This window comes from Artemia sp. Qi Xiang Cuo, chromosome 11, assembly GCF_049724085.1.
Source record: "Artemia sp. Qi Xiang Cuo chromosome 11, ASM4972408v1, whole genome shotgun sequence".
Taxonomy (NCBI): domain Eukaryota; kingdom Metazoa; phylum Arthropoda; class Branchiopoda; order Anostraca; family Artemiidae; genus Artemia; species Artemia sp. Qi Xiang Cuo.
The window spans coordinates 9,795,327-9,820,816 of record NC_142804.1 but is presented as its reverse complement, the minus strand read 5'-3'; the positions used below and the strand labels follow the sequence as shown (position 1 = coordinate 9,820,816).

Sequence of the window (25,490 nt, the reverse complement as noted above, 5' to 3'; positions counted from 1 at the left end):
AACATTTGTAAGTGATTAGTTAGAAACTTATAGTCGTAAGACCTTGGGACAAAAGAAACCAAATATACGAAAAGACATTGTTTTAGTGTGTATCCTGACCAAATTTATCCAGTCCTCAAAAAATATTTGGAGGCACAGGCTCCTTAAAAATGGGTCCCTTAAGCGCCAATTTTTTTTAATTGGCTTAACACTTATATCCTTAATCCTAGAACATAGCTTATGGGTATGGGTCCTCTGAACATGGGCCAACATTCTTATTTTCGATTAGCTTGAAACTTATACCTGGAATGAATTTGCTAGGGGAGTCTCTGTCTCCCTCTCCATAAAATGAGAGAATATTGGTTTGTCTCATAATTGAGCCCAAAAGAGGCCGAATATACATTTCTATCTGAAGAGATTGAAACTTAAAACTGCAAGCCCCTTGATTAAGTCGACCCTAATGTATATAAATAATTTTTGTCTAGACATGGTCTTCCTCCTCAATAGAATCTCCAAACTGAGCCAAAACACTTCTACCCGATTGGCCTAAAACTTTCTAGGATCATTGCTGGGACCATACATTTTTGTTGGGAGGAAGAGGGTGTTAGAGGGCCCCGAAATTGACTGGAAAATTGTTGGGTTCTTATCAGTTGGCAACTTTGGCAGCTGTATGTCAGTGTGATAAATAGAGCCCAATGTAAAAAAAAATAATATGCCTGTTCATTAGGGCGCCAAAAACTCTTTTTTGATTGCAGACTTCGAAAAAAAAACATAGATAGGTACTTCCCAATTGGCCTCAAAATTACATATAGACAAGGCCAAGATGATTTGAATTAGAACAAAAATTTTTCCAAAAAATAGGGTTGTATTAATTTGTGAAGTCAGGAAAAAGCACCGCGCTTTTCTATATCTCTTGTAGTCTATTACCCGACATAATATATCTCGTATAGGGTCTAATGGGACTTGTCCTTCAAATCCCTTTATATTAGCTCCAATTTGAAAGCTACAAAATTCTCCATCGGTACCAAATACCATAAGTTTCCGCTGGATTAATTTGAATTCACTAGCGCTGCACAACTGTATTTATTCTTGACTTCCATTATGTCATTACTTTTGGAACATTACGAGAGGGGTAAATAGTGAGGCATTGAGTAAGCTGGGATTGAGGAAGATCGTCCGCACCTTTGTTGACCTCAGCCGGCTTGATGCTGGAGCGAGTTGTTAGTAGTAGTAGTAGCATTCAAATTATACTCAAAATTTAATTACTGTCCAGCATTTTAGTTATTAAGCAGAGAAACTAAAAAAAGCTTTACGAATATTTCAGCAATTAGCCAATAATAAAACTGTGTAAAATAAAGAATGGACGGAAATTAATTTGCAATAAGGTTTCCCAAAAAAGAAGTTTATTTAAAAAAAATCAAAAAGCCATATTAAAACATAAAAAGAGGATATAAAGTCATAATAATTCAAACTCAAAGTGAATAGAAACTGCTATAAATGAATTAAAAAATGCCAAAACAAACATAAATTAAAATGAATAATCAAATCAAATTTTCAACGAACAGACACTACCACAAGTAAGAGTAGGCCTATCACCCCCTATATTTTCTAAAGACCGGGGCATCTTTTGAACTTTACTGAAAATAAAATATGTTTTAAATAGTCTCTCTTTTTTATCACCCTAGAGAGGGGGGGGGTAGGAGGAGCCTCACCCTGAGGTAAAACTCCTCTTCAAAACTATTTTAATGCACAGTAAACACAGGTAATTGGTATGATTTCTATATATCCCTGAATGGGTTCTTTTCTTCACTGAATGGAGGTCTTCGGGGTCTTCGAGGCCCATTTCGGCCTATTCTTTTTTTCCACAGAAAGGAAGGAATGAATTTTGCCACTTCATAATAAATTCAGTAGAGACTGAAATTCTTCTTTAAAAAAATAATTGTCTTCGGTCACCATTGGGGAGTTGAAATCAAAACAGATTTGAGAATGTAAGTTTACTTCCAAATTCACCTACTGGTTTTTGAAGAAACAAAATCACGAAAAACCTATACATAGGACAAGTGGACAGCATTTCAGTAAAACAGGACTTGAAGATAAATGGGCAGAATCAGCCTCACGATGGATAAATTAACATACCAAATGACAAAAAGTAAAGAGTAAATAAAGAAAGATGATGCTTACCTGATCTGCAATTAGTTGCTTCAAATAAGAAACTTTAGCAAGGAACTGTGGGTTATTCATTCGAAACTCAGGGGTTAAAAAGGCTTCTTGATACTTGGCTAAGCCTCCCATTACAGCAGCATCAATCATCCCCTAAAAATAGTAAAGTTTAAAAGACTGATTGATTTAACTCCTTACTTTAGGACAAACAATGTACTTTAATACAAATGATAGGTAGGTATGGGACAGGTAGGTAGGTAGGTAGGTATAGGTATGGGACAGCGGTAGTAGGTAGGACAGCGGATTGATACTCTTTTTGGTAAAACAGGGCTCGGTGTTTGATTTTCATCGCCGCAAGGTTGGGCGACAGGTTTGCGATCTGTCCCTGTAAAAAAAAAAAACAACACCTGAGCCATCAATGGTAATGGCATGAATGGCTATCAGCCTAGGTCAGATTCTTCACTGAAAAATAATATAATGCAGAGTAAACATACTGGTATTTAGTATGATTTCTATATTTCCGTGAGAAGCGGCTTTATCCTATCTGTTTATCCGAAAAAAATATAATAAAAAACCAAAAGTATAAAACAGCCAACTAAATATTTACAATAGTACCTCAATTCATAGTGCTTTGTTCCCTGTCATTCCAACCAGATTCTAGCTACCTCAACTAACAAAACTACAGGTCATATCTAATACAGCGTCTAGCATGACACAGAAGACCATCCTTGAATAATAGTAAAATATGTCAAGACTGCTCCGAATTTTCATTTTTAGTCTTAAAAAATTTTAATTTTTGGGTTACAAAAATATTTTTCCGTGCGATAACTCGTTTTTGCATTTGGGGTACAAGCATTTTTGAAGAAACATTTTTATAGTTCCACTTTATGATCACTAGAGGTCCTTTCAAACAGTTCATGGTAACGAACTCTAAGTAAGGATCGACTCGGCTCAATAGTAACCGAAACTCTAACAACGGAATTTTGATACCAATAGATACATCAAAAGAATCGGAAATGTATGCTGATTTAAATTATATCTTAATGAATCTTAAAGAATCTCAATGAGTCAAAGAATCTTATTGAAAATCACACCATCAGATTCAGGGTATTAGAGAACCCTACTGTACAAGTTTCAAGTTTCTTTCTGCAAAAATGTGGAATTTTGAATTTTTTGCCAGAAGAAAGATCACAATGCGTGTTTATTTATTGTATTTAATTTTTTTTCCTGGGGGGATCGTTTCCACCCAGTTGTCCCAGAATATCGCGAGAGGGCTCATTCAAACGGAAATTAAAAGTACTAGTGCCCTTTTTAAGTAATCAAAACGTTGGAGGGCAACTAGGCCCCTCCCAAGCTCATTTTTTCTCAAAGTCACCTGATCAAAATTTTGAGATAGCCATTTTGTTCGGCATAGTCGAAAAATATAATAACTATGTCTTTGAGGATGACTTAATCCCCTACAGTCCTTGGGGGGAATGGCTGCAAGTTGTGAACTTTGTCCATTGTTTACATATAGTATTGGTTATTGGGAAGTATACAGACGTTTTCAGGGTAATTTTTTCTGGTGGGGGTCAGAGGGAGAAGGTTACGTGGTAGGATCTTTCCATGGAGGAATTTTTCATGTGGGAAGGGAATTTTCCATGAGAGGCCGCCGGATTTCCCAGCATTATTTAAAAAAGATCAGAAATTAAATTTAAAAAACAAGTTTTTTCAACTGAAAGTAAGGAGCAACATTAAAACTTAAAACGAACAGAAAATATTACGTATATGAGGGGGGTTGCCTCTCCTGAATAGCTCGCTCTTACGCTAAAGCTTTTTTTTAACGTTTAAAAGAGGTTATAATTATAATTAAACGGCCTTTGTGATTCAGGAGTCACTCTTAAATAACTGGAACAAAAATCAAACTTAAGTTATTGTAAGGTTACTATTAGTTACAAAATAGTAAAATCAATATGCAAATTTAGTTGTAATTATTCATGTACTGTAAGCAATCTTCAAAACCTACATTGATTCAAAAACGTTCAGAAATTAAATAAAAATAACAAGTTTTTTTAAACTGAAACTAAGGAGCGACATTAAAACTTAAAACGAACAGAAATTATTTCGTATATGAAAGGGGGTATTCCCTCCTCAACGCCTCGCTCTTTACGCTAAAGTTTTTTATTGTTTTAAAAAATAAAGTCCCCTCCTCAAAAATAAAGTCCCCTCCAAAAAAAAATCCCCTCCTCAACGCCCCATTCCTTACGCTAAAGTTTGATTCTTCCTCACAACTCTACTTTTTAAAACAATAAGAAACTTTAGTCTAAAGAGCGGGACGTTAAGGAGGGGACAGCCCCTTTCATATACGGAATAATTTTTGTTCGTTTTAAGTTTTAATGTCGCTCCTTACTTTCAGTTTAAAAAAAACTTATTTTTTTTATATTTAATTGTGTGAAAATCGACCCTTAGTAATAACAAAAAAATCGAGCCTCAACTCTCATGTAAATTTTATGTATCTATTGCTCAATCTTTATCATTCAAATTTATAGTTTTATTATGCTTAGTTTTTAAATTTATGATTTACTAATAATTTTACTTCTAATTTTGACTTACAATTTTTTCTAATCCACAAACATAAATAAAAATAATTTTTGTGACTTGCATTAAAAATCGTTCTACTGGAAGCTATTAAAGTGGGAATTTTATCTTTTGTTTTATTTTTGTATATTATTTGTGCCTTTTCCCTTTTTTTATATCTTGTTTTGTTTTTTATTTTGTTTTTATATAGCGTGTGTGCTCTATCCCCTTTTTTGTATGTTTTGTTTATTTTAGGTTTGTTTGCCTATTTCTTTTCTTTTTCTTTTCTGTTGATAAAAGCTTCCAGGCATGAAGCCAAAATATTCGAAATTTTATCATTGTAAGCGAAAAAAAAACTTTTTTTCCCCTTTTCCCCTGTCTTATTGAAAAATCGAACCCGTTTTTTCTAAACTTTTATTTCGTTTTAATTTTTTTGTCAGTTCTTTTTCTTTTCTTTCTTTCCCCTGTTGATAAAGTCAAACTTTATATAATATTCAATATTGATAATATTCAAACTTTTATTATTACAAATGAAAAAAACTATGTTTCCTTTTTCATTGTCTCATTGAAAAATCGTGTCCCTTTTTTCTAAATGTTCGATTCTTTTTAATTGTTTTGTAATTTATAATCTTATGTATATTATTCAGTGAAAATCTGATTGGTGAGAAATTTTGGATTTCCTTGAAGCAGTATTGTTAACGGACTTATATGCTATACTTATATTTAGACTTATAATCTTGGACTTACATTTGAATGTCTAATAGACATTTTAATTTTATGCATATTGTTCAACAAAAGTCTGACTGATGAGAAAGTTGAAACTTACTTGAAGCAAAAGAGTTCATAGAATTTCACTAAACTTATATTTGAACCTATAGACTTACATTTGGACTCATTACGGAATTATAATTTTATGTATATTATTCAACAACAGTCGGACTGATGAGAAATTTGAAACTTACTTGAGACCAAATAGTTAATGGACTCAAACTCAGCTTATATTTGGACTTACAGACTTACATTTAGACTTATACTTGTAATGTAGACTTATAATTTTATGTATATTATTAAATGAAAATCTGACTCATGAGAAAGTTCAAACCTACTTGAAGGCACTTAATTGATATAGTTAATGATATAATTAAACCTACTTGATATAGTTAATCGACTTGCAATAGTATTTATATTTGGACTTATGATTTGGACTTATAGACTTAACTCTGAAATTGTAATGTCGACATTTAATTTTATAAATACAATGAAATTCTGACTGATGAGAAAGTTTAAACTTGCTTGAAGCAACATAATAATGGAATTATGCTAGACTTATATCTTCATTTATAATTTTGGACTTCTATGCTTATATTTAGACTTAAAATGGATTTTAGTTTTATCCATATTGTCCAAAGAAAATCTGAATAAGAAACAAATTGAAACTTACTTGAAGCCGCATAGTCAATGGACTTATACTAGAATCACAGCCACTGGAATATACTCCAATAAGCCTTTCCAGCTCTTCCGATGCATGCAATACAGCTTCGCAGGCGGCCTGAATAGGGGGCAGCTCATCAGTAGCACTATCGACCACTTCAAACCACCTTAGAACACCGGGTAACGGATGGGCAATTTTTAAGATTGTTCTTTCTACCCAGAGATTCTGGAAAATGGAATATATCAGATGGATTAGTTATTTTTATTAGCTTTAGAGGAAAGAGTAGAGTATATATCCGTGTCATCATGCAGTTAGGAATGGACTTTGCTAGCAATAACAGAATTAAAATGAACTGCCATAAGTGACAGATGGTATAAGAAGTTAGAAAATTAGCATCACAAGGCAAGGCTTCTGAGACCCGACCCAGGACACCTGGGTAAATAAACACAGTATGAAGTAAAGAAAATGTTTCGACTGTAAATGAAGTTTAAAAGAAACTTTTAAACTTAAACTTCCACGCTAAAATAAATTGTACTGGGCCCCTTTCAGCTTTCGAGAATTTCGCCTCTCCTCGCGTATGAACACAACGTACATACGAAATAGTATTCAAAGCCTCAGCTAGAACTTCCAGTTGCTATATCAAGAGTGTTTCAGACGGTGAAGAAGGAGGAGTTAGCGGAGAGGGAGATGGCGGGTGTCTATAACAATTATTTTGACAAGGAAAATAATTGACATGTATAGAATTACCCTTTTAATTGTCCTTTATAATAGCGTATCATCAAATATTGTTTCGAAATAGGATCTAAACCATGGTTTCTTGACTGAATAGATACCAAATATATAGAAAAAATTGAAATATTTGGGAAAATACACAGCCACCATTCATCTAGTGAAAACGGTGGCAATGACCGGTGGTTAAGCAGAAGCAGTTCAAATTTAAGTGCCTTTGTCTGCTACAAAGAACTAAGTAACTCTTACTGATGGAATGGAAGAAATACGCAACGAGTTTCTGAAACACGTGCTGTTTGTAGTGTACTACAAATTAACAAGTCTACGATCTGAACAAACAGTTAAACATAACTTTACGTGTTCTACTGTCATATATAATAATCAGAATTAATCAGTCCATTACTATTACTTGGCATATATCAATATACAGCTGCCTACACCGTGAGGTTACTTATCGTAACAGGGATATGATAGGTGATTATAGTAATAACGAGTCAAAGAGCCTGTTGAACGAAAGGCTTAAAAGAAAACAAACTGTAGGGTATACTTACCAATCTGCCTGTTCTTGTGCAGACCGGAGAAATAACAGTTTACACCCTTCTATAGGACACTAGATTATAAGTCCCCTTCCCCCCCAGAAAACAAGCAATTTTTGGACGTCGTGAGCCACTGCTACTACTACTACTGCTAACAACTCATTGCAGCACAAAGCCACTAGAGGACAGCATAGCTACGTACGTTCCTCCTCCATCCCAGTCTATTCAAAGCTTCCTCTTTAAACCCTGCCAAGAAGTTTCCATTTCCATTAAATATTCCCTTGCGACATCCTCCCACCCCGTTCGGGAATGACCTGCTTTTCGCTTGGCCTTAGAGGGTTGTCTGACAAAGATGATATTTGAAAATATGTCATCCTTCATCCACAGAACGGGTCCTAGCCATCTATACTTTCCTTTCATTACAACCCTTAAACTAACTTATATAGCCTTGTAGCATCGCGCTGTAACTTTATAAACTAAACTTACCAAACTAGATATTAAATTTTTCACCTGTTATTAAATTTTGCTGACCGTATACAATTTCTATAAAGAGAAATACGCTTGCCTTCAGAAAAACTATACTCTCTTGAGATGATCGGAAACCAATTAATTCCCATTGTAAAATTACTTTGGAAGAATCCTAGCTTCCGCTAGGCTCAAAATTCCTATGCCTTCCCAAGGCCAGAACATAATTTGCACTTAACTAAAAAAAATAGATGTTTTTACTTTTTATAACTTTAATAAATCAAATAATATTAACATTTTGATTAGTAAATATCAGTATATGTATATTAAACTGACAATGCACATTCATTTGTATTTTTTCAGTAAGGGGTTTCGAGCCCCACCTATGTTAATTTCTGCTCGTTTTCAGTTTGACTCGGCTATTTAATGTAACATCTGTTCGTTTTGAGTTTCATTTATTTATTGATGCTGATTTGTGGTAGTTTCACACTTAATAGATTATTTGATTTTATTTTTGGTCATTTTTGGTTTAATGGAGTTCTTCACGTTTCTTTGAAAAACTTGTTTTGTGGAAGAAGTCTTTTTAATTAATTTCTGTTCGTTTTATATTGACATAATCTTTTCAGGTAAAAAGAAAATAATAGTTTAAATCTTTTTGTTTTTTAAGACTTTATAGTTTGGCCAGCTATTTGTACACAGGAGAAAATTTTTCAGCAATTTGTAACAATATACACCCTTTTACAAATGGACACAAATAGTAGTGTTTAATTTAGTTTCATACCTCCTTTAGTTGACCTGAAATAGAAAACTTGATACCATTCGCAAAAAAAAATCTGTTTACTTTCTTCGATAGCTTGGATACACTTACACTATTTTGATTTGGTAAAATTTTAAAAGCAGAAGTAGCCCCCGAAGTTTGAACATAATACCCTCAGTTGTTCTTGGGATACTGCTGAGATGCCTTATTGGGAATTAGCATTAACACAGTGCATTATGGTATAATCTTAAGGCAACATTTAGTTTTTAAACAAAATGGGCAAATGGGAGGGTGGGCGTCGGAGGGGGATTAGTTGCCCAATCACTTTCAACTATTAAAAAAGGTACTAGCCCTTTCTATTTTTCTATCGAATGAGCCCTTTTCGAAGTTTCTAAGACAACTCCTTCGATACGAAGTGAACTGGTCTAAATAATAAAAAAAAAAGAATACATTGTACCCACATCGCTCTTTCATAGGCAGCGCGCTACACTGCCTAAGTAAAGAACGATGTGGGCACAATTTGTTTTTGATTTTTTTTTTTTTTCTCCATACCCGGGCACTTCGTATCGAAGGAGTTGTCGTAGAAAGCTCGAAAAGGGCTCATGCGATTGCAAATTGGAGTAGCTAGTACTCTTTTTAATAGTCGAAGGGATTGGACGGCAACTAGCCCACCCCCCCCACGTCCATTATTGCCCCAAACACATCCAATCAAAATTTTGAGATAGCCAATTTGTTCAGCGTAGTTGATTTCCAAATAGAAAATATCTTTTTGAGGAGGAAACTCCTCCACAACCCTCGGGGCGAGGCTTTTAAGTCATACCCTGGGGGCATATAAGGTTTTTATAGAAGGTGCTGTCGCAGAAACTTCAAAAAAGGCTCATTCAATTTGAAATTCAAAGGGCTAGTGCCCGTTTTAATAGTCGAAAGTGATTGGAGGGCAACTAACCCCCCTACCCGCGCCTATCATTCCCCAAACACATCCAATAAAAATTTTGATAGAGCCATTTTTTTCAGCGTAGTTGATTTCCAGATAGAAAATATGTTTTTGAGGAGGACACTCCCCAACAACCCTCGGGGCAAGGGTTTTAAGTTATGCCCTGGGAGCATATAAGGTTTTTAAAGAAGGTGTTGTCGTAGAAACTTCAAGAAATGCTCATTCAATTGGAAACTCAAAGGGCTAGTGCCCTTTATAACAGTCGAAAGTGATTGGAGGGCAACTAGCCCCCCCCCCCTCTCCATAATTTCCCCAAACACATTCAATCAAAATTTTGAGATAGCCATTTTGTTCAGCGTAGTTGATTTCCAAATAGAAAATATTTTTTTGAGGAGGACACTTCCCCACAACCCTCGGGGCAAGGGTTGTAAGATATGCCCTGGGGGCATATAATGTTTTTATAGAATGCGTTGTCGTATAAACTTGAAAAAAGGATCATTCGATTGGAAATTCAAAGGACCAGTGCCTTTTTTAGTAGTAGTAAGCGATTGGAGGGCAACTAACCCCTCTCTCACGCCCACCTTTTCCCCAAACACATCCAATCAAAATTTTGAGATAGCCATTTTGTTCAACGTAGTTAAAAGTTCTGGAAATTAGGTCTTTGAAGATGACAACCCCCTCACAGCCCTCAGGACTAGGATTGTAAGTTCTGCCCTGGGGGCATATAAAGTTTTTATAGAAAGCGTTGTCGTAGAAGCTTCACAAAGGGCTCATTCGATTAGAAATTGAAATGGCTAGTGCCCTTTTTAATAGTCTAAAGTGATTGGAGGGCAGCTAGACCCCCCCACGCCCATCATTCCCCCAAACACATCAAATCAAAATTTTGAAATAGCCATTTTGTTCCACGCAGTTAAAGTTCGGGAAATTACACCTTTGAGCAGGACACTCCCCTTGCAGTCTTCAGAGCAAGGGTTATAAGTTATGCCAAGGGGGCATATAAGTTTTTATTGAAATCTTTGTCATAGAAACTTGAAAAAGGGCTCATTCGATTGGAAATTCAAAGATCTAGTGCCCTTTTTAATATTCGAAAGTAATTTGAGGGCAACTAGCCCCCCTCTCTCGCCCATCCTTTCCTCAAACACATCCAATCAAAATTTTTAGATAGCCATTTTGTTCAGTGTTGTGGATTTTCAGATAGAAAACATATTTTTGAGGAGGACACTCCCCCATAGCTCTCAGGGCAAGGGTTGTAAGTTATGCCCTGGGGGCATATAAGGTTTTTACTGAACGCGTCGTAGTAGAAACTTCAAAAAGGGCTCATTCAATTGGAAATTGAAATGGCTAGTGCCCTTTTTAATAGTCAAAAGTGATTGGAAGGCAACTAACACCCCTTCCACGCCCACCATTTCCCCAAACATACCCAATCAAATTTTTAGATTGTCATTTTGTTCCACGCAGTTTAAAGTTCAGGAAATTATACCTTTGAGCAGGACACTCCCTCCACAGTCTTCAGGGCACGGGTTATAAGTTATGCCCTGGGGGCATATAAGGCTTTTATTGAAAGTTTTGTCGTAGAAACTTGAAAAAGGGCTCATTCGATTGGAATTTCAAAGGGTTAGTGCCCTTTTTAATAGACGAAAGTGATTTGAGGGCAACTAACCCCCTCTCACGCCCACCTTTTCCCCAAGCACATCCCATAAAAATTTTTAAATAGCCATTTTATTCAACGCAGTGGAAAGTTTTTGAAATTAGGTCTTTAAGGATGACAACCCACCCACCCCCACAACCCTCAGGGCAAGGGTTTTAAGTTATGCCCTGGGAGCACGTAAGGTTTTTACTTAAATTGATGTTGTAAAAACATCCAAAAGGGCTCAATCAATTGAAAACTGAAAGGGCTATTGCCCTTTTAATAGTCGAAAGTGATTGGAGGGCAACTAACTCACGCCCGACATTTCCCCAAACACATCCAATCAAAATTTTGAGATATCCATTTTGTTCAACATATTCGTAAGTTCTGGGAATTAGGTGTTTTAGGATGATAACCCCATCAGAGCTTTCAGTGCAAGGGTTGTAAGTTATGCCCTGTGGGCATATAAGGCTTATATAAAAAGTTGTTGTAGAAATTTCAAAAGGGGCTCATTTAATTGGAAATTTAAATTGCCCTTTTTAATAGTCGAAAGTGAGTGGAGAGTAATTAACCCCCCTCTTACGCCCTCCATTTCCCCAAACACATTCAATCAAAGTTTAGAGATAGCCATTTTGTTCAACGTAGTTGAAAGTTCTGGAAATTATGTATTTAAGGATGACATACCCCCCAGAGGCCCAAGGGTGAAGGTTGTAAGTTATGCCCTGGGGGCATATAAGGTTTTTAATAATAGATTTTTCGTGTACAACTCAAAGGGGGTTGAATACCACGTAAATGGAAATGGCTATTGCCATTTCCAGCCGCTGAAAATGAGTGAATCGTATCAAACCCCTCTCTCACGCCCACCCTTCCCCCGCACACCGCCTATAGAAATTAACCGATAATGATTTTTTTCAACGTACTCAAAAGTTCTGGAAATTAGGTCTGTGAGGATGAGAGACCCCCCCCCAGCCCTATCCACTGGGGGCATATAAAGTTTTTATTGAAAGCGTTGTCGTAGAAACTTCAAAAAGGCTCATTTGATTGAAAATTCAAAGGGCTAGTGCCTTTTTTAATAGTTGAAAGTTATTGAAGAAAGACTAACGCCCCTCTCACGCCCCTCCTTTTCCCAGAAACATCCAATCAAAATTTTGAGATAGCCATTTTGTTTAACGTAGCTGAAAGTTCTGGAAGTTAGGTATTAGAGGATGACAACCACCCTCACAGCCCTTAGGATAAGAGTTGTAGTTTATACCCTGGGGGCATAGGCTATAAGGTGTTTAAAGGAAGTGTTGTCTTAGAAACTCAAAAAGGGCTCATTTGATTGGAAATCGAAAGGCTTAGTGCCCTTTTTAATTGTCGAAAGTTATTGGAAGGCTTGAGATTTTTTACTAAAGATCGATGTGGGTATAATGTATTATTTTTTTGTTGTTGTTGTTGTTTAGACCAGGGCACTTCGTATCGAAGGAGTTGTCGTAGGAATTTTGAAAAGGGCTCATTCGATTGAAAATAGAAAGGGCTGATGCCCTTTTCAATAGTCGAAAGTGATTAGAGGAAAACTAATACCCCTACTTTGCCCACCCTCCCATTTGACTCTATGTTTAAAAACTCAATGTTGCCATAAGATTAAATCAAAATGCACTGTGTTAATGCTAATTCCCAATAAGGCATCTTAGCAGTATCCCAAGAACAACTGAGGGTATTATGTTCAAACTTTTGGGTCTGCTTCTGCTCTTATAATTTAACCAAATCAAAATAGCGTAAGTGTATCCAAGCTATCAAAGAAAGTAAACAGATTTTTTTGCGAATGGTATCAAGTTGTCCATTTCAGGTCAACTAGACGAGGTATGAAACTAAATTAAACACTTCTATTTGTGTCCAGATTTTTAAGAGTGTGTATTTTGCTAAAAATTGCTGAAAAATTTTCTCCAGCATACAAATAGCAGGCCAAACTATAAATCTTTAAAAAAACGACAAGATTTAAAGTGTTATTTTCTTTTTCTCTGAAAAGACTATGTCAATATAAAACAAACAGAAATTAATTAAAAAAAACTTTTTCCAGAAAATAAGTTTTTCAAAGAAAAGTAACGAACTCCATTAAACAAAACATGAGCAAAAATAAAATCAAATAGTCTATCAAGAGCGAAATTACTGCAAATCACCATTGTTAAATAAATAAAACCCAAAACGAACAAAAATCACCATAAATAGTCGAGTCAAACTGAAAATGAGCAGCAATTAGCATCAGATAGGTTTAAAATACCTAAGACTTTCCAAGGCCTGAACATAATTTCCGTCGAACTGAAAAAAACACGAATGAATGTGCACTTTTAGTTTAATATACATATACTGATATTTAGTAATCAAAGTCTTAATATTATTTGATTTATTAAAGTTATAAAAGTAAAAACATTTATATTTTTTCAGTAAAGTGCAAATTATGTTCAACGCTCCGCCACAGTATTCAGGGAAAGGGTTATAAGTTATGCACTGGGGGTACATAAGGTTTTTATTGAAAGCTTTGTCGTAGAAACTTCAAAAAGGGCTCATTCGATTGGAAATTCAAAGGGCTAGTGCCCTTTTTAATAGTCGAAAGTGACTGGAGGGCAACTAACCCCCCTCTCACGCTCACCTTTTCCCCAAACACATCCAATAAAAATTTTTAGATAGCCACTTTTTTCAACGTAGTTGAAAGTTTCGGAAATTAGGTCTTTCAGAATGACACCCCCCCCCCCCGCCACAGCCCTCACGGTAAGGGTTGTAAGTTAGGCCCAGGGACGTATAAGGATCTTATAGAAAGCGTTGTCGTAGAAACTTCAACAAAGACTCATTCGATTGGAAATTGAAATGGCTAGTGCCCATTTTGATAGTTGAATGATGGGAGGGCAACTAACTCCCTTTCATGCCCATCATTTCCCCAAACACGTACAATCAAAATTTTGAGCTAGCCATTTTTTTCAACGTAGTTGAACATTCTGGAAATGAGGCATTTGAGGATGACAACTTCCCCCCCCCACAGCCCTGAGGTCAAGGGTTGTCAGTTATGCCTGGGGCATATAAGGTTTTTATAGAAAGCGCTGTTGTAGAAACTTCAAAAAGGGATCATTCGATTGGATATTGAAAGGGCTAGTGCCCTTTTTAATAGCCGAAAGTCATTGGAGGGGAAATAACCCCCCTCTCACGCCCACTATTTCCCGAAACACATCCAATCAAAATTATGACATAGCCATTTTGTTCAGCGTAGTTGAAAGTTTTGGAAATTATGTCTTTGAGGACACTCCCCCCACAGTCTTCAGGTCAGGGGTTATAAGTTATGCCCTGGGATCATGCAAGATTTTTATTGAAAGCTTTGTCGTAGAAACTTGAAAAAGTTTTTGATTGGAAATTCAAAGGGCTTGTCCCTTTTTGAATAGTCGAAAGTGATTAAAGGGCCACTAACCCCCCTCTCCCGCCCACCTTTTCCCCAAACACATCCAATCAAATTTTTTAGATAGCCATTTTGTTCAACCGAGTTTAAAGTTTTGGAAATTAGGTCCTTGAGGATGACAACCCCCCCCCCCTCCCCCACATCAATGTTGTAAGTTAAGCCCTGGGTGCAAATAAAGGAAATTATGGAAGGAATAATAAAGTAATAATGGAAATTGAAATGGCTAGTGCTCTTTTTAATAGTTGAAAATGATTAGAGGGCAACTAATCCCCTCTCTCGCTCACCATTTCCCCAAACACATACAATTAAAATTTTGAGACAGCCATTTTTTTCAACGTAGTTAAAAGTCTTGTAAATTATGTATTTGAGGATGAACAACCCCCCAAAGTCCCCAGGGCAAAGGTTGTAATTTACGCATTGGGGGTATATAAGCTTTTATAGATAGTGTTATCGTAGAAACTTCAAAGGTGCTCATTCAATTGGAAATTGAAGGGGCTAGTGCCCTTCTTAATAGTCAGAAGTGATTGGACTGTAACTAACCCCCTTCTCAAGCCCACCACATCCAATCAAAACTTTGAGATAGCTATTTTATTGAGGAGGCGACAATCCTTCATCTATGGAATAGTTTCTGTTCATTTTTCAAATAATGCCGGTAAATGTGGCTTACCCTCTATGGAATATACCCCTACCCCTCACGGAAAACTCCTCAGTGGAACTTTCACCCAACGTAAAGTTTACCCCCCCCCCCCTCCCCGGCAAATTCCCTCTAGACAGTTACATCCTCGCTAAAATTACTCCTCCCTGTAAAATTGCTTGCGTAAGATTCAGCATGAAAAATTCTCCTTAGCGTTCTTTCAATTGAATAAGACTTTAATCTCTAATCAGTTTCTCATCTCATCCGTGGAAATTATTTCCCTGAAATCAAAACACGCGGAAAAAATCCTCTGGATAATTCTCCCGGAACAACTCCACTTGAAAAATTTGGCAAAGAGAATGTAAAACAAATAAAAAGAATTTCGTATAGTAATTCTGTCAGATTCCCCCAGTTTAACATTCCCCTAGATTATTCACCCCCTACCCCCAGCAATTCCCTCCCTTAGGAAGATTCTCTCTATAGGAATCCACCCCAAGCACCCCCCCCCCCCAAAAAAAGTATGTATACTTCCCAATAACAAATTCTATATGTAAGCAATGGGAGAATTTCATAACTTACAGGCCTCTCCCTAAGGACTGTGGGGGGGTCATTTTCCACCTAAAGACATGATTTTTCATCTTTCAACTATACTGAAAAAAATGGATATCTGAAAATTTTGATCAGATAGTTTTGAAGGAAATTAGGCGTTGGAGAGGGCCCAGTTGCCCTCCGATTTTTTTGGTCACTTAAAAAACCACTAGAACTTTTAATTTCCGCTTGAATGCACCTTCTCCCGATCTAATAGAACCATTATTTCGATACGATCATCTCTGAAAAAAAAACAAAAAAACAAAGGAAAACAAATAAAAACGCACCCGTGATCTGTATTCTGGCAAAAATAAAAACAATTTTCACATTTTTGCAGATAGGAGCTTGAAAATTCCACAGTAGGGTTCTTTGGTATGTTGAATTTGATTGTGTAATTTCTAAAAGCCAGAATATAATTTGTACTTTACTGAAAAAAAAACAAATGAATTTACTGAAAAAAATGTGCATTCTTAGTTTAATATAAAAATGCTGATATTTATTCCTTAAAATCTTAATTAATTTTTGTTTTCTTAAAGTTATAAATGAAAACATTTACAAGAATTTTTTTCAGTAAAGTTCAAATTATATTCTGGCTTTTAGAAAGCATAGGGTTTAGAACCCTACCCAGATTAATTTCTGCTCGTTTTGAGTTTGAATTATTTTAATTTCTGCTTGTTTTGGGTTTTTCTCCAATCACTTTTGACTATTAAAAAAGGGCACTAGCCCTTCGAAGTTTCTATTACAACGCTCTATAAAAACCTTATATGCCCCCAGGGCATAACTTACAATGCTTGCCCTGAGCGGTGGGGGAGGGGGGGGGTTATCGTAATCAAAGATATAATATTCAGAACTTTCAACTATGTTAAAAAAATGGCTGTCTCAAAATTTTGATTTGATGTGTTTGGGGAAACTGTGGGAGAGAGAGGGAGATTAGTTGCCTTCCAGTCAGTTTCGACTAGCCTATTAAAAAGGGCACTAGCCCTTTCAATTTCCAATTTAATGAGCCCTTTTTTGAAGTTTTTACGACAACATATTCTATAAAAAACCTTATATGCCCCCAGGGGATAACTTAAAACCTTAGCCCTGAGGGCTCTGGGGGGAGTGCCATCCTCAAAGACCTAGTTTCCAGAACTTTCCTCTACGTTGGACAAAATGGTTATCTCAAAATTTTGATTGCATGTGTTTGGGGAAATAATGAGCTTGAGGGAGGGGGGGGGGGGGGGGGTTATTTGCCCGCCAACCAAATTCGACTAATAAAAAGGGCACTAGTCCTTTAAATTCCCAATCGAATGAGCCCTTTTTGAAGTCTCTACGAAAACCTTATGTGGCCCACTGGCATAACTTAGAACCCTGAGCCCTGATGGGTTTGGGGGGTTTGTCATCCTCAAAATCATAAATTTCCAGAACTTTCAACTATGTTGAAGAAAATGGCTATCTCAAAATTTTAACTGAATGTGTTTGGAGAAATGATGGACGTGAGAGGGGGATTAGTTGCTCTTACTTCACTTTCGACAATTAAAAAGGGCACTAGCCATTTCAATTTCCAATGGAATGAGCCTCTTTTGGAGTTTCTACAACAACACTTTCTATAAGAACCTTATATGCCCCCAGGGTATACTTAAAATCCTTGCCCTGAGGGCTCTGAGGGGGTTGTCATCCTAAAAGAACTAATTTACAGAACTTTCAACTACGTTGAAAAAAATGTTTATCTCAGATTTTTTATTGGATGGGTGTTGGATAAATGGTGGGCGAGGAAGGGGCTATAGGGAGGGGGGTTTTGGGGAGGGAGGGGGGGGGGGTTGTCATCCCCAAATACCTAATTTTCAGAACTTTCAACTACTTTGAACAAAATGGTTGTCTCAAAATTTTTATTGGATGTGTTTGGGAAAAAGTGGGCGTGAGAGGGGGGTTAGTTGCCCTCCAATCACTTTCGACTATTAAAAAGGGCACTAACCCTTTGAATTTCCGAATGAGCCTTTTTTGAAGTTTCTACGTCAACGCTTTCTATAAAAATCTTATATGCTCCCAGGGCATAACTCACACCCCTTGCCCTGAGGGCTGTGGGGGAGTGTCTTCCTCAAAAACATATTTTCTATTTGGAAATCAACTACGCTGAACAAAATGGCTACCTCAAAATTTTGATTGGATGTGTTTGGGTAAATGGTGGGCGTGGAAGGGGTGTTAATTGCCTTCCAATCACTTTCGACTATTAAATAGGGCACTAGCCACTCGAATTTCTAATCGAATGAGCCTATTTTGAAGTTTCTACGACAGCTCCTTCGATACGAATTGCCCGTGTCTGGAACAAAAATAAATAATACATCGTGCCAACATCGTTCTTTACTTAGTCAGCGGGACTACGCTGCCTATGATATATTGATATTAAAATTCCTTTGTTTAGAGTTTCGGCAACTATTGAGCTGAGTCGCTCCTTACTTACAGTTCGTTACCACAAACTGTTTGATCATGCTATATTGTTCCCAGGGAAGTGAGATCAGTGATTAAACCCATCATCATCTAAAGATTCAGTCAATTCATCTGAATCATGTCTCATAGAAAGTATGAAAACATGGGCCTGTAAAATTTTTGAGACTTGGGACTTTTTTGTGTCTCCTTAACCATAGGAGATTTCACTGGTCGACATTTCCGTCAAGATTGCACCCGTTTTTTGGGAATTTAAATTCCCAGTTCTAAAATCCTACAAATTATATGAATGTCCCCCACGGACATCGGCAGGGAGGCCCAGGGGAAATGCCCCCTCGGAAAACAAGAAGACATTAAAAATTTACATAAACAAGAAAATGACAAATATTCCCATTTAAACCTTGGAACATCTCCATCTTTTTTGCCAGTCAGCACATGAATGTAGTCTCGTAAGTTAAAACTTTTTTCTGAATAAAGGGAAAAAATCAAGCAGAGCAACCAGAGTATAGGCTTAGCCAAAAACGTAACAGGAAATGAAGGGAGATTAGAGATTGGATCATACTGCCCCTAAATCTCCTTCAACATTCTTCTGACGACTCAGAGAGACTTGGGAAGTTTTCAGCATAAAAAGGCACTCTGAGGCTTCGGGAACACTCCCTCCAATCAATACAAAGAGCCACCTCTATAATAGCTGATGCGCAATTATGCATCAATGTGCATAATGTATCAAGAGTAAATTAAATTAACTCAGTCAAATGAAGCTGTAAAACAAACATCTAAATTAAAAGTTTTATTTTCTATGGACTACGTGCAGCTTGGGCATGCATCAACGAAAATTAATATTTAATTAATATATATTAATTAACGAAATTTATTAATTAATTAACGAAAATTAATTAATATATAAAAAATTAATATTTGACAAGAAAAGTACATACTTACAAATTTCACTAGCCTTTCCAACCTTTTGAATAAGGTAGAACAAAACAAAAAACGATTTACCTATTAAACTATCTTATTTGGAGCTAGGTAATTTAGTATGGAGAGTAGAACCAACAAAAAAAGAAGAAAAATAACATAGGAAGTTTTATAAATCTTTCAGACTTAGAAAAGAAAGAAGCCACAAGAAAAAAAAAATCGAATCAACTTACATATGTGATAATTTGAGTTTTATTTAATTTGAACAAACAACAAATCTTTTCAAAAGTTCAAAAATATGTATGGTAACAAGAATCAACAAAAACAATGCAAATAAAATTCTAAAAGGCATTCACACCTACACAAAAAATAAACTCCAGAAGAACAGAATCAAGTTGTGACACTTTAAAATTTACTTGAGTTAAACAAACAGCTAATCCCGTCAAAAGTACAAAAATTCGCCATCTTTCAACAATGGAAAATACCAATATCTAAATATAATCCATTAAATGTCAAATGAGATAAGGATTTATATTTTGATATGACATGTACTTTCAGTTTATACTTTTTCTTAGAATAATACACAGGATAGAAAATATGATTATAACATTTACGATTCTTCTTTTTATTAAAGGTAAGAATTTATTCTAGCTTGGCTTCCTAACGCTCTTAAGAAACAGGCCGTACAGATCACATATTATGTAGCTGGAACATTTAAGGATATACGCGCTCGCAGGAGGTTTAGTGTTCCACTAGGAAAACAAATATACTTATTTATTATGGAATTACGTAATATTAAGTATAAAAATAAAGTACACCTTTTTACTTAACCATGTCTTTTGAGGAAAAAATTCACAAATTCAGTCTCAATGGGTTAGTGATCTTATGAGTCCAATTATTACAATCTTATTTCCATATTGGAAGTAATAGTTTGCTATTTTATTGGCTTTAGGGAGGTACCCTTTGTGGTGTAAAGCATTTTCTCTTTGAGTAGCAGAATTCAACTAAATTTTCAAGAAGATACGTGCTAAGCCAAAAAGGTCATTTCATTGACTTAGTATTTAAAAAATACATAAAATAAATTTAAAAAAAACGTAAGCTAATGATCATGTTTCAGGTTTTCTCTCAAACCGGTTTCTCCAGAACAACTTTTGCACACTTATCCCTAGCCGTCGTCCTATTCGATCATTTCGTTGCTAGTATATTTTTCTCTTCTTTTTTTTATTATTGTTCAGCCTTTGTATTTTATGGGATATTTATAAATAAATAAAAAACAGATACTCTGCCTTACAACATAGCCACCACAGCGACCCTAACTCATTAAAGAGCCATGTGTTTTCCATATATTGCTGTTTTCCCCCAGCTTTCCCATCATACAGAGCAGATACTATTGTAAAATTGGGGAAAGGCTCAGCAAATCAAAAACCTTAGGAATCTTTTTAAAACCCGAAGTCATTCAGGGGGTAAACCTCTCATTCTTTCAACGACCCATGTTTTCCTCTAGCACTTTTACACCCTTGTATGGGCTTCCATGCAACTGAACCCTGGTTCAACTGAACTTAATGCAGCTGAAGTACTTAACTCTTCTACAACTCAGGCTTCATTTAACTAAGAGCCCGTTGAACACAAATTCCGTTTAACTTAACCCCCATTCAACTCAATCCCCGTGAAATTCAACCCTCATGCCGATCAACCCTTGTGTGACTGAACCCTCATTCAAAGCAACTTCTGTGCAATTCAATCCTCATTTCACGCAACCCTGATGAAACTCAACCCCATTTAACCCAGCCCTATTTGAACTAAATCCCATTATAACACCCCATTCAGCTCAACACTCCTTAAATCACCCATGTACCTAGAAAATGTAATTCGGCCCGTTTCGTAAGAAATTAAATTAAAAAAAGCAAGTTTTTTTTTAACTGAAAGTAAGGAGCAACATTACAACTTAAAACGAGCAAAAATTATTCCGTATATGAAAGGGCCTATTCCCTCCTCAACGCCTTGCTCTTTATGCTAAAGTTTTTTATTGTTTTGAAATAAAAGATATGAGAAACAGTTAAATTTTAGCTTAAAGATCGAGGCGCTGAAGAAGGGACAGCCCCTTTCATATACGGAATAATTTCTGTTCATTTTAAGTTTTATTGTTGCTCCTTACTTTCATTTAAAAAAAACTTGTTTTTTTATTTAGTTATTGAACGTTTTAGAATTTAATGCAAGTTTTTGTTTTGGCTCACCGTACATGAATAATTAAGACAAAATTTGTATACTAATTTAACTTTTATTTGGTTAAATGGCTTTCCCAAAAGTTGTTTATTTTATTTACGAACGTTTTTATTAGTAATAAATATACGTAACTTATGATTTAATTTACGTAACGAACTTCTATATTCATATGTTTTTAATACGTATATTAGGGGGTTTTCCCCCTAGTCAATACCTCACTCTTTACACTAATGTTCGAATTTTGTTCTAATTCTTTAAAAATGACCCTTAATCACAAATGCCGTTAATTAAAATAATTAGTTCTTATGAAGGTACTAAAAAATTTTAGCTTGAAGAGCGAGGTATTGACTAGGGGACGAACCAAATCATATACGCAATAATTTCTGTTCGTTTTAAGTTTTGATGTTGCTCCTTACTTTCAGTTGAAGCACCTGTTGTTTTTTGTTATTTAATTTCTGATCGTTTTTTTAAATAATACTGGGAAATCCGGCAACCCCTTCATAGCAATGTCCCTTCCCCCATGGAAAGATCCTCCCATATAACCCCAGCCCCCCCCCGACCCCCACTACCAGAACAAATCCCCCCCTAAAAACGTATGTATACTTCCCAATAACCAATAATATATGTAAATATTGGGTAAAGTTCATAACTTTCGGCCCTCCCTCCGGGGATTTTGGGGAATTAAGTCATCCAAAAAGACATATTTATTATTGTTTCGACCCTGCTGAACAAAATGGCAATCTCAAAATTTTGATCGGGTGACTTTGGGAAAAAAATGAGCGTGGGAGGGGGCCTAGTTGCGCTCCATTTTTTTGTCCCTTAAAAAGGGCACTAGAACTTTTAATTTTCGTTCGAATAAGCCCTCCCACGATATTCTAGGACCACTGTGTTGATACCATCACCCCTGGAAAAAAAACACAAAAAAAAAGTAAACACGCATCCGCGATCTTTCTTCTGGCAAAAAATACAAAATTCCACATTTTCTAACTGTTCGTGGTAACGAACTGTAAGTAAGGAGCGACCCGGCTCAATGGTAACCGAAAGTCTAAAAAACGGAATTTTGATACCAATAGATACAACAAAAGAATTAGATTTTAATTGTTATTTCAAATATATACGTTTCATCAAGTTTAATCTTACCCATCAAAAGTTACGCGCCTGAGAAAATTTGGCTTATTTTCAAAAAAAGGGGAAAAGACCCTCTAAAAGTTATAGAACATTAATGAAAATCACACCATCATATTCAGCGTATCAGAGAAACTTACTGTAGAGGTTTCAAGCTCCTATCTACAAAAATTTGTAATTTTCCATTTTTTGCCAGAAGAAAGATCACGGATGCGTGTTTATTTGTTTTTTTTTTTTCTTTTTTATCTTTCCTTTCCCCAGGGGTAATCGTATTGACCCAGTGGTCCTAGAATATCGTAGGAGGGCTCATTGGAACGGAAATTAAAAGTTCTAGTGCCCTTTTAAAGTGACCAAAAAAAATGGAGGGCAACTAGGCCCCCTCCAACGCTTATTTTTTTCCAAAAGTCACCCAATTAAAATTTTGAGATAGCCATTTTGTTCAGCATTGTCGAAAATCTAATAAATATGCCTTTTAGGATGACTTAATCCCCCATAGTTCCCAGGGGAAGGGCTGCAAGTTATGAACTTTGCCCATTGCTTACATATTGTATTGGTTATTGGGAACTATACAGACGGTTTCAGGAAGGATTTTTTTCTGGTAGGGGGGATGGAGGAGGGGGTTACTCGGGAGAATCTTTCCGTGGAGGATGTTTCTTTGGGGTAAGGGACATTTCTATGAAGGGGATACCGGATTTCCAAGCATTATTTAAAAAACGATCGGAAATTAAATTTAAAAAAAACAAGTTTTTTCAACTGAAAGTAAGAAGCAACATTAGAACTTAAAACGAATAGAAATTATTACGTATATGAGGGGGTTCACCCCCAAGTCAATACCTCGCTCTTTACGCTACAGTTTTTTTTTTTTTTTTTTTTTTAGTGCTTTCAAAAGTGCTATCTATTCAAATTAAACGACCTTTGTGATTCAGGGGTTTGTGAATTAAATACAATTTTAACTTTTAACGTAAAGAGCGTGGTATTGACTAAGGGGAAAACGTAAGTTAATTTGTAAATTACGTCAGAACCAAATTTAGAGACAGCCATTTAGCAAAAGAAAAGTAATAATTTTATGCAAATTTTGTGTACTTATTCAATGACGGTGAGCCAAAATAAAAGCTGGATTAACTAAAAAACGATCAGAAATTAAATATAAAAAAAAAGTTTTTTAAACTGAAAGTAAGGAGTGACATTAAAACTTAAAACTTAAAACTTAGGGTTGCGTCGATACAGGAATTTTTCTTATCTGACCTTTGGATTATTTTTAACGAAATGGCCATACGTAAAGAAGTTTTTATTATATGATTTTTGAACTATTTTTAACAAAACGGCTACCTCAAATTTTTATCAGATGTATTTGGGGAAAATCACTTGGGGGCTAGCTGCCCTCCGATCACTTTTGACTCTTAAAAAGGTCACTAGAACTCTATTTCCAATCAAATGACCCCCTTTGAAGTTTATACGACGACCCCTTCTATATGAAGTGCCTCTGGGAAAAAAATAAATGGAGTGTGGGGGAGGCTAGCTGCCCTCCGATCACTTTTGACACTTAAAAAGTGACTTACAACTTCCAATTTAAAATCAAATGAGCCCTCTATGAAGTTTTTACGAGCATCCCTTCCATGACAACCATATATGCCCCCAGGTCATAACGCTGTGTCGACACCGAAGATTTTGTTATCTGAACTTTGAACTATTTTTAACAAAATGCCTATCTCAAAATTTTTATCTGATGCAATTAGGGCATGGACGGGGGGAGCTAGTTGCCCTCCGATCTCTTTTGACTCTTACAAAGTGAAAAAGAATTTTCAGTTTCCAATCAAATAAGCCCTCTCAAAAGTTTATGCGGGCATCCCTTCCATAAGAACTATATATGCCCCCAGAGCATTACTTACAACGCCTGCCTTCGGGCCCTAGAGTAGAAGGGGAGGTGCTACTTGTGTCACGCACCCCTGCTGCCATCTACAATTTAGTTTAATGCTGACGGGACATAATTTATTCAAGGATTATCGATCGAGTCTAATGTGGGTGTGTCAAGGTCAATCGATCTGTTGTTGTTTGGCCACGTGCGAATGACATGAGGGGTGATTTACATAATCGATGGGGGACTTAATTTATTCAAGGATTATCGATCGAGTCACCTTGACCCCATTAGACTCGATCGATAATCCTTGAATAAATTATGTCCCCCATCGATTATGTAAATCATCCCTCATGTCATTCGCACGTGGCCAAACAACAACAGATCGATTGACCTTGACACACCCACATTAGACTCGATCGATAATCCTTGAATAAATTATGTCCCGTCAGCATTAAACTAAATTGTAGATGGCAGCAGGGGTGAGGGACACGAGTAGCACCTCCCCTTCTACTCCCTAGGGGGTTGTGTCGAAACACGAGTTTTTCTTATCTGACCTTTGAACTGTTTTTAATGAAATGGTTATTTTAAAAATTTTATCGGATGGGCTTGGGGAAAAAAGGGTGCGTGGGGGGGGGCTAGTTGCCCTCGGATATCTTTTGACTCTTAAAAAGTGAACTAGAACTTTCAATTTCCAAATAAATGAGCCCTCTCTGAAGTTTATACGATTATCCCTTTCATAAGAACCATATACGCTCCCAGGACAACACTTACAACGCCTACCCCCCGGACCCTGGGGGACTTTGTTGACACCGGAGTTTTTGTTATCCAATTTTTGAACAATTTTCAAAAAACTGGCTATCTCAAAATTTGTAGCGGATGGGTTTGTTCAAAAAGGGCGTGAGGGGGGGGGCTGGTTGCCCTTAAATCTCGTGACTCTTAAAAAGAGAACTAGAACTTTCAATTTCCAATCAAATGAGCCCTCTATGAAGTTTATACGAGCATCCCTTCCATGACAACCATATATACCCCCCGGCCATAACGTACAACGCCGCCCCCCGGGCACTGGGGGGGGGGGGGCTGTGTCGACACCGAAGTTGTTGTTATATGATCTTCGAACTATT

General features: G+C 36.4%; 2 protein-coding genes across 4 annotated transcripts in view; one reads left to right on the top strand and one right to left on the bottom strand.

Moving 5' to 3' along the window:
• Nucleotides 1-25,490, bottom strand: part of LOC148946612 (uncharacterized) — a 72,901-nt gene that overhangs the window by 44,113 nt on the left and 3,298 nt on the right. For both annotated transcript variants that reach the window (XM_089096283.1, XM_089096284.1), the window contains exons 2-3: nucleotides 6,137-6,352; nucleotides 2,161-2,292 (exon numbers count right to left, since the gene is read on the bottom strand). In XM_089096283.1, coding sequence (XP_088952409.1) covers nucleotides 2,161-2,292; nucleotides 6,137-6,148 — 144 coding nt within the window. In that variant the 5' untranslated portion in view covers nucleotides 6,149-6,352. The remainder of the gene's footprint in view (nucleotides 1-2,160; nucleotides 2,293-6,136; nucleotides 6,353-25,490) is intronic.
• LOC148946611 (uncharacterized) overlaps nucleotides 19,704-25,490 on the top strand; it is a 51,875-nt gene continuing 46,088 nt past the window's right edge. For both annotated transcript variants that reach the window (XM_089096282.1, XM_089096281.1), the window contains exon 1: nucleotides 19,704-19,797. In XM_089096282.1, the coding sequence (XP_088952408.1) occupies nucleotides 19,710-19,797 (88 nt within the window). In that variant the 5' untranslated portion in view covers nucleotides 19,704-19,709. The remainder of the gene's footprint in view (nucleotides 19,798-25,490) is intronic.